This window comes from Arachis hypogaea, chromosome 3 (genome assembly GCF_003086295.3).
Source record: "Arachis hypogaea cultivar Tifrunner chromosome 3, arahy.Tifrunner.gnm2.J5K5, whole genome shotgun sequence".
Classification (NCBI taxonomy): domain Eukaryota; kingdom Viridiplantae; phylum Streptophyta; class Magnoliopsida; order Fabales; family Fabaceae; genus Arachis; species Arachis hypogaea.
This window is the reverse complement of record NC_092038.1, coordinates 143,046,488-143,063,919: the sequence shown is the minus strand read 5'-3', so window position 1 is coordinate 143,063,919 and position 17,432 is coordinate 143,046,488. Positions and strand designations below refer to the sequence as shown.

At 33.2% G+C, this 17,432-nt stretch overlaps 1 protein-coding gene across 4 annotated transcripts; it reads right to left on the bottom strand.

Annotated features, from left to right (window-relative positions):
- Positions 1-9,351: 9,351 nt before the first annotated feature.
- Positions 9,352-15,688, bottom strand: LOC112734920 (calcium-dependent protein kinase 26). 4 transcript variants are annotated; one of them, XM_072233749.1, is made up of 9 exons: positions 15,361-15,688; positions 14,360-15,219; positions 13,875-14,018; positions 13,615-13,767; positions 12,826-12,941; positions 12,194-12,361; positions 11,853-12,077; positions 11,191-11,322; positions 9,352-10,339 (listed from the first exon to the last, which is right to left on the bottom strand). In XM_072233749.1, the coding sequence occupies exons 2-8, from the start codon at positions 15,114-15,116 to the stop codon at positions 11,206-11,208; spliced, it is 1,680 nt and encodes a 559-aa protein (XP_072089850.1). In that variant the 5' UTR covers positions 15,117-15,219; positions 15,361-15,688; the 3' UTR covers positions 9,352-10,339; positions 11,191-11,205. The 4 variants fall into 4 exon arrangements, with proteins under 4 accessions (XP_072089850.1, XP_025640230.1, XP_072089849.1 ...); XM_025784445.3 differs by having other exon boundaries at positions 9,352-9,789; XM_072233748.1 differs by having other exon boundaries at positions 9,352-9,789; positions 15,418-15,664.
- Between the last annotated feature and the right edge of the window lie 1,744 nt (positions 15,689-17,432).

Sequence of the window (17,432 nt, the reverse complement as noted above, 5' to 3'; positions counted from 1 at the left end):
ACACACATATCATTCAAAATTATAGTGTTATATAGCGGGATTTTTTTATTTAAACTCATTAACTCAGTAATTTTAATGTGTGTAAAAATTAGAAAACATTAAATTTTTATATATTTTTAGTCAATTTTGTAGAGTAATTTTATACCGTTGAAATTAGTTTTTGGATTATTGAAAGATTATAGTTTTTAAATTTTTATAGATAAAAAATAGTTTTTTTTAGGATAAATTTACATAGTTAAATAAACACAAGCCAATATTACCCAAATACATCAAATAAAAAATATATATGAGTTTGTTTTTATTCTATATAAATCATTATAGGGTCATTAGGGGGTAGCGGTTTATTAACCAAAAAAATTAACTAGTTAACCGTGATATGATTTCTCGAGGTTTATGCACAAAACCTAATCCTTAAACTGCTCTTATGATAATTTTTTGTCAGGAATAAATAGTACAAAATGAGTAAGGCACTCGCTAACCAGCTCGCCATCAGTAGACAACCTCAACTAATACGTCATGTCTTGTAGCATAATTATGTATTCTCCAAATGGCATATGCAAAGTGTGCGTTTTAGGAAAATGGATCCTCTCCATATCTTTTAACACTTGAGAGAATAAAGTGTGATCTCTCTCACCTTTAATTCTATAAGTGGGATAAAAAATAAATAGGAAAGAGAGAGCAATGAAGGGTGAGATTAAACACTGGACACCATCCAGTTTTTTTCCATTGGAGAGTATTCACTCCCGCATTTTAGGGCGCTGTTCATACCCTGACTTAAGACACAAGCCAGGCCCAACCAAGTTAAAAGGCCCAATCTAAAATATTGGCTTTCACCGTTTGTCCGACCTCCTCCAAGAGGTCGGGTTCGACGTAAGCAAGCAACTAATACCTATCCAAACGAGTAATAATCGCCTCCTAAATTCTCTCACTCACTTCTAGAAGAGGGATCTCAACAAATCCTAAGATAGAGGGACGGTTATCCACCATCAGAAGTGGAACTACTTCAACAGTGTTTATTGGCTCATCTCCTATAAATACCCTGACACACTCAGGTACATCTAAGTTCCAATACACTTAAATCTGCTTAACCCTTTGCTGACTTAGACATCGGAGTGTCTTGCAGGTACCCCCACCTATTCAAACGTATTCATATAACTTAGACGGCGGCTTCCGGACGCAAACAAGTCGGAGACCACCATCCTTCAGAATTTGGGCCTTTCCTTCAAGCCCAATCATCCGGTTTCAGGTAACCCATAGAACAAGCGCCACCTCTCAATGAATGTACTGACCAACAGCTCATCCAACCTGAACCTGATTGTTCATCCTCACCAGGTAGTACAACCCGACAGACTCCAAATATGAGATAATCCAGTCATGTAGAAGTATATTATGTTGCCTCCTAACATTATATATGCACCTAGTCAACTGCATCACAAAATAAAAAGTTGACATTAATCATATTTTAATGAAAATTCTAATAACATTAATCAACTAATAAATTTAAATTTTTTTTAAGTTGGTAAATACCATTTAATCTTCAGTAAAATATCCAAATGCAATATCAATAAGCTCACTATTCAACTTCAAATTGTATGAATCAAACTAATAGACAATAAAACTTGCATGTCTAACAAACAATAACATACTACCATCAATTGTACAATCAAATCTACTTCTAATCAATAATAGCACTACTTCTCTTTAAATCTAACAATGAACAAGTTTTTACGTTAACCTCTTCATTGATATTTTCCACAACATAGATAATGCCGTCTAATCAATAGACACGATCTTCTTCTTTATGACCTCACTCGTGTTTTTTTTTTTTTTTGGACTTGGTGAGAACCTGGCAATCCGACCACACCGAAGAGGAACCAAACCTAATACCCACCCAAATCCGCTCTCCCTAAAAGAAATTATGTCTCCCTATTAGCTTCGATCATTTTTAAATTGTGCCCCCGTACAACTATGCTCAATTCCATTCAATTTTCAATATGTGCTTCCCGCATCAACTACGCTCACTCCCCAAATTCTTTCACTCTCTCTCTATAGCTGATTCTGAAATGGTACCAATGGTGAATCATTGCTACTTTGGCTACTCACTCGTGTTTGATTCTTGATGTTTTCTAAAAAATTTTCAAATTCAAACTTTGAAAATGGCCCAAATGAATAGTTTGTGGCCAACTATGACGATTTATATAGCATCTTTCAAGTAATTCACTACAATCCGTCGTAGTTTCTTCACGGTTATTTTTTTTCCATAAACCGCAATTGATGCTTGTGGATTTTGGCCCTAGTTTTCTTCATGATCCGCGATATCATGTAGCGGTTTTTGTCTTTAGTGTTTTGTTCGTAAACCGCTATATTTTGTAGCAATTTATTATTTGTTTCGTTCTTCACATAAACCACGATACACATAAACCATGATAGCCTATATTTATTTATGTGTATTTTCAAAAAATTTTACGCCCTGTAATGGTTTATATAGAATACAAATAAAACTTGAATATAACTATTCTCCATTTATTGTATTTGAGTAATGTTACGTGGGTAACCAGAAGTTAGTAGGTTGGGCTTGTGAAACTGGCCCACACGTTGAGTGGAGGTAGTCTCCGACTAGACTTGCATCTGGGAGCTATCGTCCGAGTTGTGTATGTGAAAGAATGGGGGTGGTACCTGCAAAGACACTCCGATGTCTAAGTTAGCAAATGATTTTAGCAGGTTTTAGAGAGTATTGGAACTTAGAGATCCAATCGCGTATGACCACTCATCCATCTCAACATCTTCATCTCTGTCACACTCAGCTTATGTTCGTGCTCTCCTTTAGCCGCCCAACACTCCGTACCATAAAGCATAGCCGATCTTATAATGGTGCGATAGAATTTACCTTTAAGTTTTAAAGGCACTTTTTTGTCACATATAAAATCAGATACACTCTGCCATTTTGACCAACCTGCTTGGATCCTATGATTTACATCATGTTCAATCTCTCCATTATCCTGTATGATGCACCCAAGATACTTAAAATTTTTAACTTTTCGTAAGATGTTTTCTCCAATCTTCACCTCTATATTAGGGTTTTCCCTTCTTAAACTGAACTTACATTCTATATATTCCGTCTTGCTACGGCTTATGCGTAGACCATACACTTCTAGAGCTTCTCTCCATAACTCCAACTTCTTATTTAGGTCTTCCCTTGACTCTCCCATAAGGACGATATCATCGGCAAAAAGCATGCACCATGGTACAGGCTCTTAGATGTGCTCTGTGAGTACTTCCAAGACTAATGTGAAAAGGTATGGACTTAAGGATGATCCCTGGTGTAATCCTATACCAATAGGAAATTCCTCTGTCACACTACCTTGAGTCTTCACACTAGTTGTGGCCCTATCATACATGTCTTTAATTTCACGAATATATGCAATCCTTACTCTCCTCTTTTCTAAAACCTTATATAAGACCTCCCTTAGTACTCTATCATACGCTTTTTCCAAATCAATAAACACCATATGTAGATCCCTTTTATTACTACGATACCTTTCCATCATCCTTCTTAATAGGTATATCGTTTCAGTGGTAGACCTGCCTGACATAAATCTAAATTGGTTTTTTGTTACTTGTGTCTCTTTTCTCAACCTCCGTTCTATCACCCTTTCCCATAATTTCATGGTATGACAACCAAAAATGTACTAACCAGCAATAATAAGAATTATAATAAATTAGATCAAATAGTCAGCAACAACAACCAAGAATATACTAACTAACCAGCAACAATAAGAATTACAATAAATTAAATAAAAAAAAACAGCAACAACAACCAAGAATGTACTAACCAGCAACAACGAGAATTACAACAAATTTTATTGAACAACAAATTAGATCAAAGAATCAGCAACAACAACCAATAATGTACTAACCAGCAACAACATGCAGCCACAAATTTTACTGAACAATAAATTTTACTGTGACCATCAATAGAACCATCAACAATCACAAATTTGACTGCAAAAAGTGGAGAATGTACTAACCTCCGAAGAAGACATTGTTGAGTTGCAGGAGAAAGCTTCCACTTCTGAAGTTCTGCTATTGCTTGGCGAGGATAGTCTGTTGCGACAGAGACTTGGCGACGGAAAGGACTTCCCGGACTTGGTGACTGCGACGTCCACGACGGAAAAGACTGTTGTGGTTGGGCCTCGCGACGAAGAACGATGCAGGGGAACCGCTTCTTGGATTGTGTGAGAATTGAGAAGGAGGCGGCGAATGAGGGAGGTGCTGCGGATGAAGGAGGGTCGGACTGTCGGAGGGAGGCGGCGAGGCGATATGGATGGAGGAGCCAAGCAGGGGAACAGAAAATGGAGAATTCAGAAGCAAAAAATGAGGGGTTATGGTTAGGGTTAGGGGAGGCACTGAGAGCGACGCTGAGTGATGTGGGGCTGGGGGGTTGGGGATTTTTGTTGTTAGGCTAAATGTTAAAATGGTTAAAGCATTGAAATGTATGCATATTTTTGGTTTGGTTTCTATCGAGCCAATCGAAAATCGAACTGAACCGATTGGTTTTATCGGAAAAAAAAAAAACAAAAAGACCCTAACTTTTTTTTCAAGTCCATTGTTATAATTTTCAGTTTGGTTTTACAGTAATTTTCGATTCAGTTCGATAACTTACACCCCTAAATAAAAGGTCATTGGCTCATTGTAAATCTAAAACCTATCATAGTATGATTTGTATAGTACATCAATAACCATATGTCAGCGTTTTAATCTTTCGGGTACTGATTTGTTCATTACCTCTTTAAAAATACAAAAACAAATAAATAACAAAAATTATATTACATCACTTTTTGTGAATATTTTTTTTACAATATTTATCTTATCTCACTTATTAATTATTTTTAAAAACAAAAGAAGAACGTTTCCTTTACCGGGGAGTGCTAGGGGGATAATGAAAATTTTGAACAATATAAACAACTACCAATTAAATGAAAATACACTACATCCTAATTTAATGTTATTAATTAAATTTACTCTTTTAACCCTATTAATTCACATTATTTGCCCATTGTTAAAAAATCTTGTTTGTTACCTATACTTTTCCTTACCAAAATTGTAATTGTAAATATAACATTTCGCATAAACCAAACCAAAGCAACTAACGAAGAGAGGGGGAGACGGGCGTAAACGTCATTGACCCCACAAACAGAATAAAACAGGCTGTGATGGAGCTGTGAAGGTTACATTTCACCGCTCAAGAGTTGTTATGTATGTTTAATGATTTATTTTCTCCTTGCCACATGATATCCTAGCTAGCTGCTTTGTGCTTTCTCATTAGAGGAATCTGGTTCAATTCAGCGGAATAGGCGTAGGTGGTGGTGGTGGGGGTGGCTTCAGCATTACGTAGTAGAGAGGCACACATACAGAGAGAGATCATGAGCTTCAAAGCGTCGCTTCCAGTGTCGCAGACAAAGTGTAAACTCTTCCATGAAGGATCAGGATCAATTCGCAGACGCCTCTCATCCATGTCACTGAGGATCCAACCCAGCGGCCCAGCTGTTGCATCGTCTTGGTCACTCCCCAGATCCAAGTCGCTCTTGTCGGTGGGTGACTATGCAGGCACCTCCATCAGGAAATGGTGGGAGTGGGGATGGGCTTGGATCCTATCCAGGAAGCCCGTCTTCGCCAGAGATCTTGAGATGAACAAGCAAGAAACCCAGATCCTTGGCTCCCACGATAGGGGCACTTGGAGGCACGTTCTCTATAAGCTCCGCTCTGAGATCCGAAGGCTCGTCGCTTCTGTTTCTGATCCCGTAGGCCTTCCTCAATCTGACAGGTCCCATCATCGTCATTCTGTTGCAACTGCAAGCCCCACAACTCAATCTTCGTAGTTACCTTTATCTTCCATCCGCAACCGGAATCACTCCTGCCTGGTCCACATATACCTATAACCATATATGCCTTCTATCCTTCCAATAAATTAGTCTTTGAAGATCCCTCCATAATTCGAATTACTTTTTGTTTGCCTAGCTTGTGCGATTCCTTTATTTCCTATTCTTCTTGCTGTATGTTATTAATTCTTCTTTCTTTTATCATTCGCTTCATCTATGTATAATAATTCTCTGTTTCTTCATTCTTGTCCGGCCAATATCTGGCTCACACAAAGCTCTGTACCAGATTATATGCATTATATTTATCTGTTGTATAATGGAGTTGTTGAACAAAACTGCAGTTACAGGATTTTTCATTGCAAACTCGTTTCTATCATTCAACCTTAGCTTGCCGGTTTGGTTTCGTCTTTCTCTCCTTTTTCTTTTCTTTTTGGTGTAACCTAGCTAGTTGTTATCTAGTTCTAAAAATATTACTGGCTGGAAAGGGTAAAGGGTTTAGACTTTAGATTAATGGTTTTCTATTTCCGTTTCCCCTAAATATGGGACCGCGTTTCCGATGATTGAAGTCCACCCACGTCCTCTCATGTCTTTTAATTTATTTGTTTACTTTATCGTTTCTGTCGGCGCCTAGAATCCAACAGTTTGAAGTTCTGTACAAATGCATTTCTGTAAATGTCAAATGATAATTAAATTTCTTTTAATCATACATTGATGAGGATATGGATAAATTACATAACCGTGGATACAATTGTATATTGAACAAAAAAATAAACAAAAAGAAAGTACTTATTTCTTGTAAACAATAACTTTATAACAACAACAACTTAGCAATATGATTCAACATTATATTGTTGAGGAGAATATAACTTTAACTTATTCTTTTTAAAAGCAAGTGTTATTAATTATAAAAAAGAAAACAATGATATAGTAAGAATTTAAGAACATATACGTATAAAGTTCATAGTTAAAATGATTTTTGAAAGATCACTTATACATATTAATTTGATTATCAAAATATCAAACATTTTAAATTAGTTTTGGAAAACTATAGATAAACGTTAAAAAGATAATAATTTAAAGTTATATTATTTAACTTAACGTCTATAATTATATATATAACATTTATAATTACAATTTTATTAAATATAATATTATACATATATTTCAGTAATAAATAATAAATATAAACAAAAATAAAAATGATAAATTATAACTATTTTTTACTCTAAACTTTGACCTTCAAATATTTCCAAAAATATAATTTTGAGTTAAATTACTTTTTTTTTTGTTTGTTGCATGATAACATATGACGCGTCCAATAAAATAATTAATTTGAGGCTCTTATGCAAAACTTGAACTAATATATACACGTGATTTTTAATTCGAATTAGGTTAATTCGATTTATATAGATATATGTATGAGACTTTGATATATATAACGATTTTGTTTTGAGACATTTATAAAATATTAGAGATAGTTTGGTTTAACGATGTATTTTATCCAAAAAAATAATTATAATTACACAACTTTATAAAATAAAAGTGTATCAAAATTAAATTTGATTATTAAAAACTTACAGTTATATCTCTAAAAAAAACCTATATGCCTCATTTTTCTCAATAGTGCTAATTATTCCCGCAATAAAATTTTAGGGACCTTGCCCTTCTCTCAATTAATATTTAATGATGGTAATTTAATCCCAATTAAAGTATTAAGCATGTGGTAAAATAAAAATATTTGGAAAAAAAATTGGCCTCAAGCAGTACAAAGTTAATTTATTTTGCATTGTTGAATTATCGTTTATTTTATTTTATATTTTTAACTATTACTAAAATAATTGAGTAATATTAGTTGTAATAAACATTACATACATAAAATTATAAATTTTAAGATTAAGTTAAACAAAATAATTTATGTCATTGTCTTCCGATTAGATTAAGTTTTCATAATACTCTTTGAGATTCACGATTTTAGTTTTTTAAATCCAAAATTTAATATATTGGTTCTCGAGATCCAGTTTCAAGTACCATATTAGTCCCTAGAAATTTTTTAAGGCTGAGTCAGCGAATAAAGTACTGAGTTAACTCTAACTTGTCATGATAGACACATGGTTAAACGATGTTATTTCATTTTGACGCTTAAACAAGGCAAAAACAAAGTTTTTTTGAAAAATGAAAGTAGATAAAATGATTTGCACATTATATAAACTTTTCTTCGTCTTCTCATTTTTGTCTTGTTTAAGCGCCAAAATAAAACAACATTGTTTAGTCCTCTATGTAAAGGGGCAAGTCAGAGAATATTTAACACTGCACTTGCTAATTCAGCGCTAGAAAAGGTCCAGAGATTAATATGGTGCTCGAAGTTGGATCTCAGAGACCAATATAGTGAATTTGGGGATTTAGTCCTCCCATCATAATTACAATAAAAATTTAGAGATAATAAAAAATCAGTCCAAATAACCCAATATTATTTTATTTAGTATTAATTGATTATGACATTTTTACACATATAAGCATTTTTGTAACCAAGTTAGCATAAGTTCAACAACCAAAAAAGCATGTACGTGTCACCGCTTTTCCGTCTTCACGCTTTTTTAACATAGAAAATTTTGTTGGAAAGCACAGGAACTTATTAACATAGCACATAAATTTTTGCTGCAAATATATTTTGTTGGTTGGGTGAATCAATTGTGGTCTTTCCAAATTTTCTATGTTGTTCATAAAAAATTTTTGTGTTGTGTGCTGTGCACCAAATTTTTCATACTATATGTATTTTGTAATGTTCTAAAAACCGGTTTGAATTGGTCGGTTGAACTGATCGAACTGTGAATCAGTAAGGATTTTAATTCGGTCAAAAACTATAACCGCCCTTTCTAAAAATTATTATTAGACCGCCGAACCTATCGAGAATTGCCCAGTCAAACCGAATTGAGACTGTTTTCAGATTTTTTCATCAAACATCGTCGTTTTGTTTATTAATAATAAAAAACGAAAACGGTGAACTCCTGAACCCTAATCCCCTTCCCTTTCATCAGTAGCATCTCACATACTCGCCTCCAAGCTCCTCCAGTGCTACCGCTAGGACTGGAAGTGAGTCAAATCAGCTCATAAACTAGCTCGAATTTGATTTGTTAATAGTTCGATAAGCTAAACTCGTGAACTGATAAGCCAAACTTGAACCTGAAATTAAGTTCATAAATTAAATGAGTCAAATTTAAATTTAAATAAACTCATCCCATTGCATCACAGATTTGTATTATTTCTAGTAAATTGATGTTTCTCCTCATTACTCGTTGTCTCGTTGCTTAGTCGCGTAGACCATAGTAGCATACACATTACTCCATACAAATTTTTATAAAAAATTATAAATTTTTAAGTCCAGTTTAACACCGTACAGTAGTTCGTAATATAGATTAGATGACTATTTCAAAATTACGTATGGAAAATTAACTATTATTAATAAAAGCATAAATTTAATTGTAAAACAAGCCAGCTGAGATATATTATGTGTCTACTTTCACTTCAACAGTCAACACATCCAAATAGGCTTCATAGTTCGCCCAAACCATCAACTTCACTCGTGTAAAACTCTACATCCGTAAAATCAAAACCTTTCAAATCCTTCTACTTCGACTATTAACAGAATTCCCCTACATGAAAGTACAGAAAAATAACGACTAACTTGAAACAGCTGTTACGTTGAAACTGGAGTTTACAAAGATCAAAATAACTTTTGCAATCATTCATACAGCACATAAATGCAAACAATTGAGGAGTGTTCATGGGACAGCATCTATGATCCCCCATTCTTCTTGCATGCGAGTGGATCCCTGTGCAGGATAGCAACAAATCTTTTTCTTTATAAAAGATTCATGCTCTATTTTTCTCTTTCTGGATTTTGCTGTACAACCTGTCAAAATTGCATGTAATAATAATACATGAGGCACAAGCATGGAACATGTGAGTGAAATCACAAGCAACGTCACTTTGGTACTTTGTTCATATCCATAAATTTATGGAGGGAGTTCCCAGTGTTACTATAACTAAAAACTTCCCTCTAAAATATTGAAGAATATTCACATCATCTCTCTAAAATACAAGAACCATTTAATGCATGTTCTAGTAGGAACAACTATAAGCAGTCATTCTTGACTTTTTTTTTTTATGTGATTTCCAACTATTATAAATAAAAGTACGTAGTGGTGGTTTCTCTTGGAGCTCACATCAAATGTGTACCAGAAGCATGAAAGAATTTCTATTTTCTCCTAAAACATTATCCTGTATTACTCATTTCTATCAGCAATACAAAGCTAACACTTATTTGGGCTAACTGTCAGCATACAAACTAAAGTGCGACATAGTCTCTTGTTCAAATTGCTTCTCCATCAAGACATGCTCTAATACATTGTTCTGAAGAGAAACTGATTTTGGAACTTTCCACAAGGTGCAGAACCAATTGCCTATATTTAACAAAATCGGAGGATAAGTGAGTCACACGCACCCAAAGTTTGGTCATTAAGATATAAGCCCTTTTATATACTTGTTTCTACCATATAACAAATTGCAAAAAGGTTTATTAGCAACTTGACTCATATACACCCTAAGTTTATGCCGAACTTCTGCTTGACATCACCAATTTTATGTGAACCACCTTCCAGAGACTGAACAATTATTAATGTTTCACTCTCTGGTTAAATCTGTTAAGGTTAAACCACTTAGTTTGTTAGTCTTAATCAGAAGGAGAAGGGTAGAGAGAAGGGACTCTTTTATCTTTTGTTAAGATGAATTAGGACAATCGGAGACCTTCTCTTGAATTAGGGGTTCCTACTTGTGTTCTGTTTACATCGATCTGGGAATAATATTTTGTTTTCTCAACATGCTTCTATCATCTCTGATTACCAATTCTAACACTATTTTATAAATAATTTAACCCATAATATAGTAAATTTCAAATCCTATCTTGTACCTCCCCCTGATTTTCTTTCTTTGCTGCAAATCTGAAGTTGTTATTTCCATTTATATTGATAACATCATTAACACTTATCAAGATATTTAAACACATCAATCGTAAAATGCACTCATAATGACAACAATGTATGAATATTAATTTAAAACATCAAGTGCCAAATTACCACTGAGAAATCAGAGCAATGGGATGTAGCAAACAATGAGGGGAACTATGTTATCCATCTAAGGCATTGATTCACAAATACAGAAGTTTGTTGATTATTAAAAGACATATGAAGAAGTATATAAAGGAAGGCATATAAGCTTGGAGACTAAGTTCTGCTTTAATCAAAGCCAAAAGTACCTGCACCGATGAGAATCAGACACCTGGTGCATCTCTCATGCTTAAATTCAGGCTGTTGCGCATAGTCCTCCTTCCAATTCCAGCATTGCCTTGCATCATGGCAGCAAATTCACCATAATCAATCCTTCCATCCTAAAAAGTGAAAAGGAGGGCGGGCAGACAAAGCCATTAAATATTGCCCCAAAAGAGAGTGAAGCAACTTAAAAATTAAATAATTAGATGCAAAAAAGAATCATGCTTGCCAAATCCACAGAATTCAGGTATGATACTTCAAATGTATTAAACGCATGAAAGAAGTAATGAATCAACTACTTTTGCAAGTGTAAGAAATTGAAATGTAATATTTATTTAATTACCAAAAAATTTTTAGATGTAATATAATACAAACTTGTATTGCTTCATCAAAACTTAGGAATCTAAACTAAAATATTGTATTAAGACTTCAGATAACATTCTTCTTTTTGATATACTAAATTCTCATATGAAAGTCCAGAAATGTAGCATAAAAAGATATTTGTATTGATTATAACAAGCAAGCATCTTTACTCCGCAGAACATCCAAAATAGATTTCAAAAATAAAAAACAAGGATTGGTCAAGAATGAAGAGTAAAAAGCCAACGATTCCCTAAGCCAGTATATACTACAAGTCAAAATGACTTACATTATCTTGATCAACTTCCCTAATAATATCTTCAAGAAAAACATCAGTCATGTTATGTTCTATACAAGCTTGTTGAAGTTCGTCAACTGTAATATAGCCACTCCCATCCTTGTCAAAATATCGAAATGCTGCAATGAGATGTTCCTCGCGCTCTAGCTTGTTGAGATGAATTGTTGCAGCGATAAACTCTCCATAATCTATAGTCCCACTATTGTCCACATCAGCCTGAAATAACAAATGTTTCAGCTGGATGGAACACAATGTGAACAAAAGGGAGAAAATAAAGAAGGGGGTAGGTACACAAAATACAGAGGGATAATTTTCATAGAACTATGCCCTACCGCCTCCATAAGATCACGTATTTCTGTATCCTTAAGGGTTGACCCATATCTTCTTAGACCAGCTTTAAGCTCATCAAAAGTAATTGCACCACTGTTATCAGTATCCATAGCTTGAAACATCTCTCTCAAACCAGCAATCTCCTCTTCGGACAAACTTTCAGCAATTACCTATGAAGACAGCATAACAAGCAATTGTAACAGTTTATCCAAAATACTTATCTTCTGATAAAAAAATGTATTCAGTTGCGCCAAAAATTCTAGTTCCTTTTGGATTTTGCTCATTAATCATTACTTCATTAGTGACGCAGCATGTAATGCTCAAAGACAACTTTGTATCTCAGAACCAAGATATAAAAACTGAAAGAGGAGTATTTAAAATGATAAGTGAAATTATGTAGCTTTAATAAAACAAAATGATAACAGATGAAAGACCATAGAAAAAGAAGAGTGAGTAGAGAAGTATAACGTGAGGTTCATTATTGAAGAAGTGCATAAAATTTTTGTTGACTACATGAGCGAAGAACCAAAATTACATTATATACCAGAATGTGCTTTTCTATCTACTTCACAAGGAAATACAAGCATACATTCATAACTAAGCAAATACTCAAGCATCCATTAGCTTCACTTACCCGCAAAGCCATCTTCTTTAGTTTGTTCATTGCAGAGAACTGTTTAAGGCGGGAAAGAACAGCAGGGTCCAATGCTCTGTCAGGGGCAACTCCATTTTCACATATCCATGGATGACCTAAACAAGTAACATTAACATCATCTCATCTACATGTTATATCAAATCATCTATTATCTATTACATTAAGGGGATTGGGAGGTTTCAAATCCAATTTTTCTTTTTCAAAAATGTCCTTCGCTTTATCTTCTCCATAATAATGTTTTTACGATTCAAATCTATTTATATCTACAAAATCTAACCAGATATCTATTTTTTATAATAACTTTTTAAACTTAAATATCATATATTTTATTCTAAAAGTATTAAAAAGCAAATCAACAGCCAGTTTTAATCATGTAGATAAGTGCATGGAAACAATAAAAGCCATTATATTCTCATTATTTGCAAATTTATTCCTCTCCTTTGTTTTATATACCTGACAAAAATATTAGGCTCGTGTAAAATTGAAGTTTGGTTTCAAAGAAACAAAAAACTTCCAAGTATCAAATATTTTAAAAAGGTGTAGTTCTTCATAGGTAACTCTAAAATAACACAAATAAGGTTTGGAAACAATTTTGGAAGTATGAATAATGGGGAAAAACCAATTTTTTGTGCTTAGCCTCCACTTTATCTACTAAGAAATAACACTCACCGAGCATCTACTAAAAAGAAACAATATCTATTGTATGCGTATCATGGTGAACCTTGTCTATAATTTATAGTACTTTAGCAGAACAATACGTGAACATACATAACACTTCATGAGCTGTCAACCGTTCTGAAGGCCGAGAACACAGCATCTTTCTAATCAGATCTTTAGCACTATCAGAAATTAAAGGCCATGGATCAGAGTCGAAATCTATATGCCCCTTCAAAACAGCATCAAATATACCCTGCTGGGTTTCTGAATTCCAAAAGAAGAAACTCAGTGGTGTCACAGATCATAAACTGAGGGAGAGGAGATAAAAAATAAAATAAACAAAGGTGTCACCACTCAGAAGCACCAAATACCTGCCCAAAACGGCGGCACTCCACTAAGTAGTATGTATAGAATGACGCCCGCTGTCCACACATCTGCTTCGGGGCCATAATGCTTGAGGAGAACCTCAGGAGCAACATAGTACGGACTGCCAACCACGTCAGTGAATACTTGACCTGAGGCATTAAGATTGAAGGGTATGTTATGTTATGGTGTTCCCCAGTCAGTAACCTACTAATAATTATGAGCAAGGTAAGTTGGAGAAAAGAGTAAATAACAAATTGGTATTTAAATACATCAGGGCACACTTGAGGATAGTCAGCACTCAGCAGCATGAAAAGAAACAAGCATTTATGATATATTAAATGTGCCTGCCTAAGGTACAAATCTTTGCAATAAAACAAAAGTAATGTTGCAAAAAGATAAGTAGAAACATAAGAAGGATACATAAAGATGGAAAAACGTTTCAGTATGATGATATTATAAAGTGAAAGGCACAGAAAGGACTGGTTGTTACCTGGTTTGAAGAAAACAGAGAGGCCAAAGTCAATTGCTTTAAGAGAGAAATCATCATCCTTATTAACCAACAAGAAGTTTTCAGGCTTAAGATCTCTATGCATAACCCCGAGGGAATGGCAAGTCTCAACAACTCCAACAATGATTTTGGTCAACTCAGCAGCCTTCCTCTCGGTGTAGTGGCCCCTTTGGATGATGCGATCAAACAACTCACCCCCAGAACAAAGCTCCATGACAATATGGACGTAGAGAGGATCCTCATAAGCACCCTTGATGGTGACGATGTTCTTGTGACCAGCTAAATGGTGCATTATTTGAATTTCTCTCCTAACGTCTTCCACGTCCTCCTTGGAAATCAACTTCCTCTTGGAGATGGATTTACATGCGTATTCGATGTTGGTGGAATTCTCGGTGCATAAATAAGTGGTGCCAAATTGGCCCTGACCCAGTTTGCGGCCAAGAGTGTAGAGATCACGAATGTTGTGAGTCTTATGACCCAGGACATAATAAGCTTGGTTGTCGGGGCCTCTGCGCATGATGGTGTCCTTCTTGAAGGGTAGATTTCTCTTGTTGTTGTTGATGTTGATGTTGTTGTTGTTGTTGCTGTTGTTGTTGTTGTCTGCTGAATTGGGATTCTGCTTGGGGAGGTGCTCTGAGTCGGAGGGGTCAGAAGGATTGCTGCGCCTGGAGGGGTCTTCGGGCTGGCTGAAGCCCTGAAAATATTTTCCTCTCAAAGATCCACGGCATGTGTTGCCCATCAAACAATACGATTCTGTATTACGCCCGTTTCCTCATCCAACAATCTCTCATCAGTTTCTCTTATGCGCTAAGCTGCTGTGCTCACGAGTCACGATCAAAATCCTAATAATCACAATCACAACCATACGAATCAGAGATCAATTCATTTTCAAACACGTAGCTGGATTTTTAGATAAATAAATAAAGGAAAAACTACGGCAGCAGTAGCAACATCAACAACAAACAGAATCCAAATAACCGTACCAGAACAGGCAGAAGGTGAGGATGGAAAAGGAAAGAGGACGAATGGATAATATTAACCTCTCATGCTTTGTTTTCCATTCAATTCAATTCATTTCTCTCCTGCAGCTCCGACAGATCTTCGGAAAATAAGTTTTTCTTTTTCTCTTTTTATATTTGGGTTATTTGTTAATTTTAGGATGGATATGGTATTTGACTATTTGTATATTTGTAGCGGTTCCTGCCGAGAAACATCGGAGGTGGTCAGTGCTGACCAGCTGCGTCTACTGTAGAATTTTCAATTAAATATCACGCGTCTTTCTTTTTCTGCTTAAAAGAAAAATTTGTCCCCGTCTTTATTTTTTTTAAATAAATGTTGAAATTTATAATTTTTAGGTAGAATACTTTTATTTTTAATAAATTTTTATTATTATAAAAATTTAGATAATTTTTCTTCTGAGATAGATTAATTCTTTCGTTCTTTTTAACAAAATTTTTAATATATACGTTGAAAAATAAGTTCCTAATAAATTAAAAAAATAGAAACTAATATTTTTCATCCAATAATCAGTTAATAATTTTCTCTTTTTTTTATAATCACAACTCAAATCTTTAATCTCTGTTTACTTATCATTTTGTTAGCTAATTATTGTCTAAAATAACTATTTTCCTAACAAAATCATAAATTTATTATAAAATATTTAATTAAAAAAGAGAAAGTATGGAGAGTCAATAGAATATTATTATAAGATACACTAGTTTTTTTTTATGTTCGGACTAATGTATCTTAATTTTTTAAAATTTCTAAAATAACAAAAATTTATTCAGACCAAGTGTCTAGTTTGTATTTTTTTAATATTAATTTGGTTATATCACTTTTTTTTCAAATAAATTTAAAGTTTATTTAAGAAACAAATTAAATGATATTAAATATTAAAATATTTTTTATTTTTGGGAGTGAAAAAAAAAGGTGAACCTCACCCAGTTATGATCAAAATTATGTTAATCTAATTTTGATTAATTTTTAAAATTTGTGATGTATTTATATTAGTTTTTAAAGACAACAACTTATTAAAAAAAATGCAATGTGTACACAAATTGTTGTATTATATATTTAATAAAATAATTAATGATAAAAATTTATTTTTTACAATCAAATAAATATCAAAGAAAAATCAAATTTTTTTATAATAGTTAAATAAAATTTATTCATAAATATTAATATGTTTTCAAATGATAATTTAGTTTTTAGAAATTATTTGATTTTTTATTTAAAGACATAATACTACTAAATACTAACATGTTATTTTTTGTTTAAATAATAATTATTAAAAAAATTAACTTACTTGTGTTTTACTCCTTACTCGGAAAAATGTGAAATCATAACAACATTATTCGAGTTGTATTTATCGTTTTACTTTTCTAATAATGGAAATGGCATTCTTTTGAATGTTTTAAAGTTTAACTTTTAACCATGGTTGTCCTAATTAAGAAAAAATATCAAAATTTTAAAATTGAACATATATTCCAAATAGCAATAGCCTTCAATTTTATACAGTTAGCCATGTGATATATACCGTCATGTATAACAGTATTATGTCATGTATAACAGTATTAAGTTATTTCACTATCTTATTCTCACACATTTTTATCCTAAAATATTGAAATCCTTATAAACTATAAGTATATTATATTCCACTGGCTCATGGCAATTAGTATATTATAAGCTTAATTATGTTATTGTTTTTACAATTCTATTAACGTTTTAATTAAATATTTATAATTTGAAAATAGGTTTAATAATGTAAAATATTTTACAAAGTCGTATAATTACATCCATTCTTTTAGATAATTATTTACGCAATTAATATGAAAAATAGTTACTAATGTATCGTTACATAATTGAATATACGTGTAAAACTATTTTACACTAATAATATATTAAAATTAACAAATGAGCTATAGCTCAAATGGTATAATCTCCCCATACTTATCTAAGAAGTCACAGATTCGAATCTCTTTATTTTTGGTAAAAAAAAAATAGTATATTAAAATTAAAATATGTTTTCTTTAATATTATATAGTTGTCCTAAATT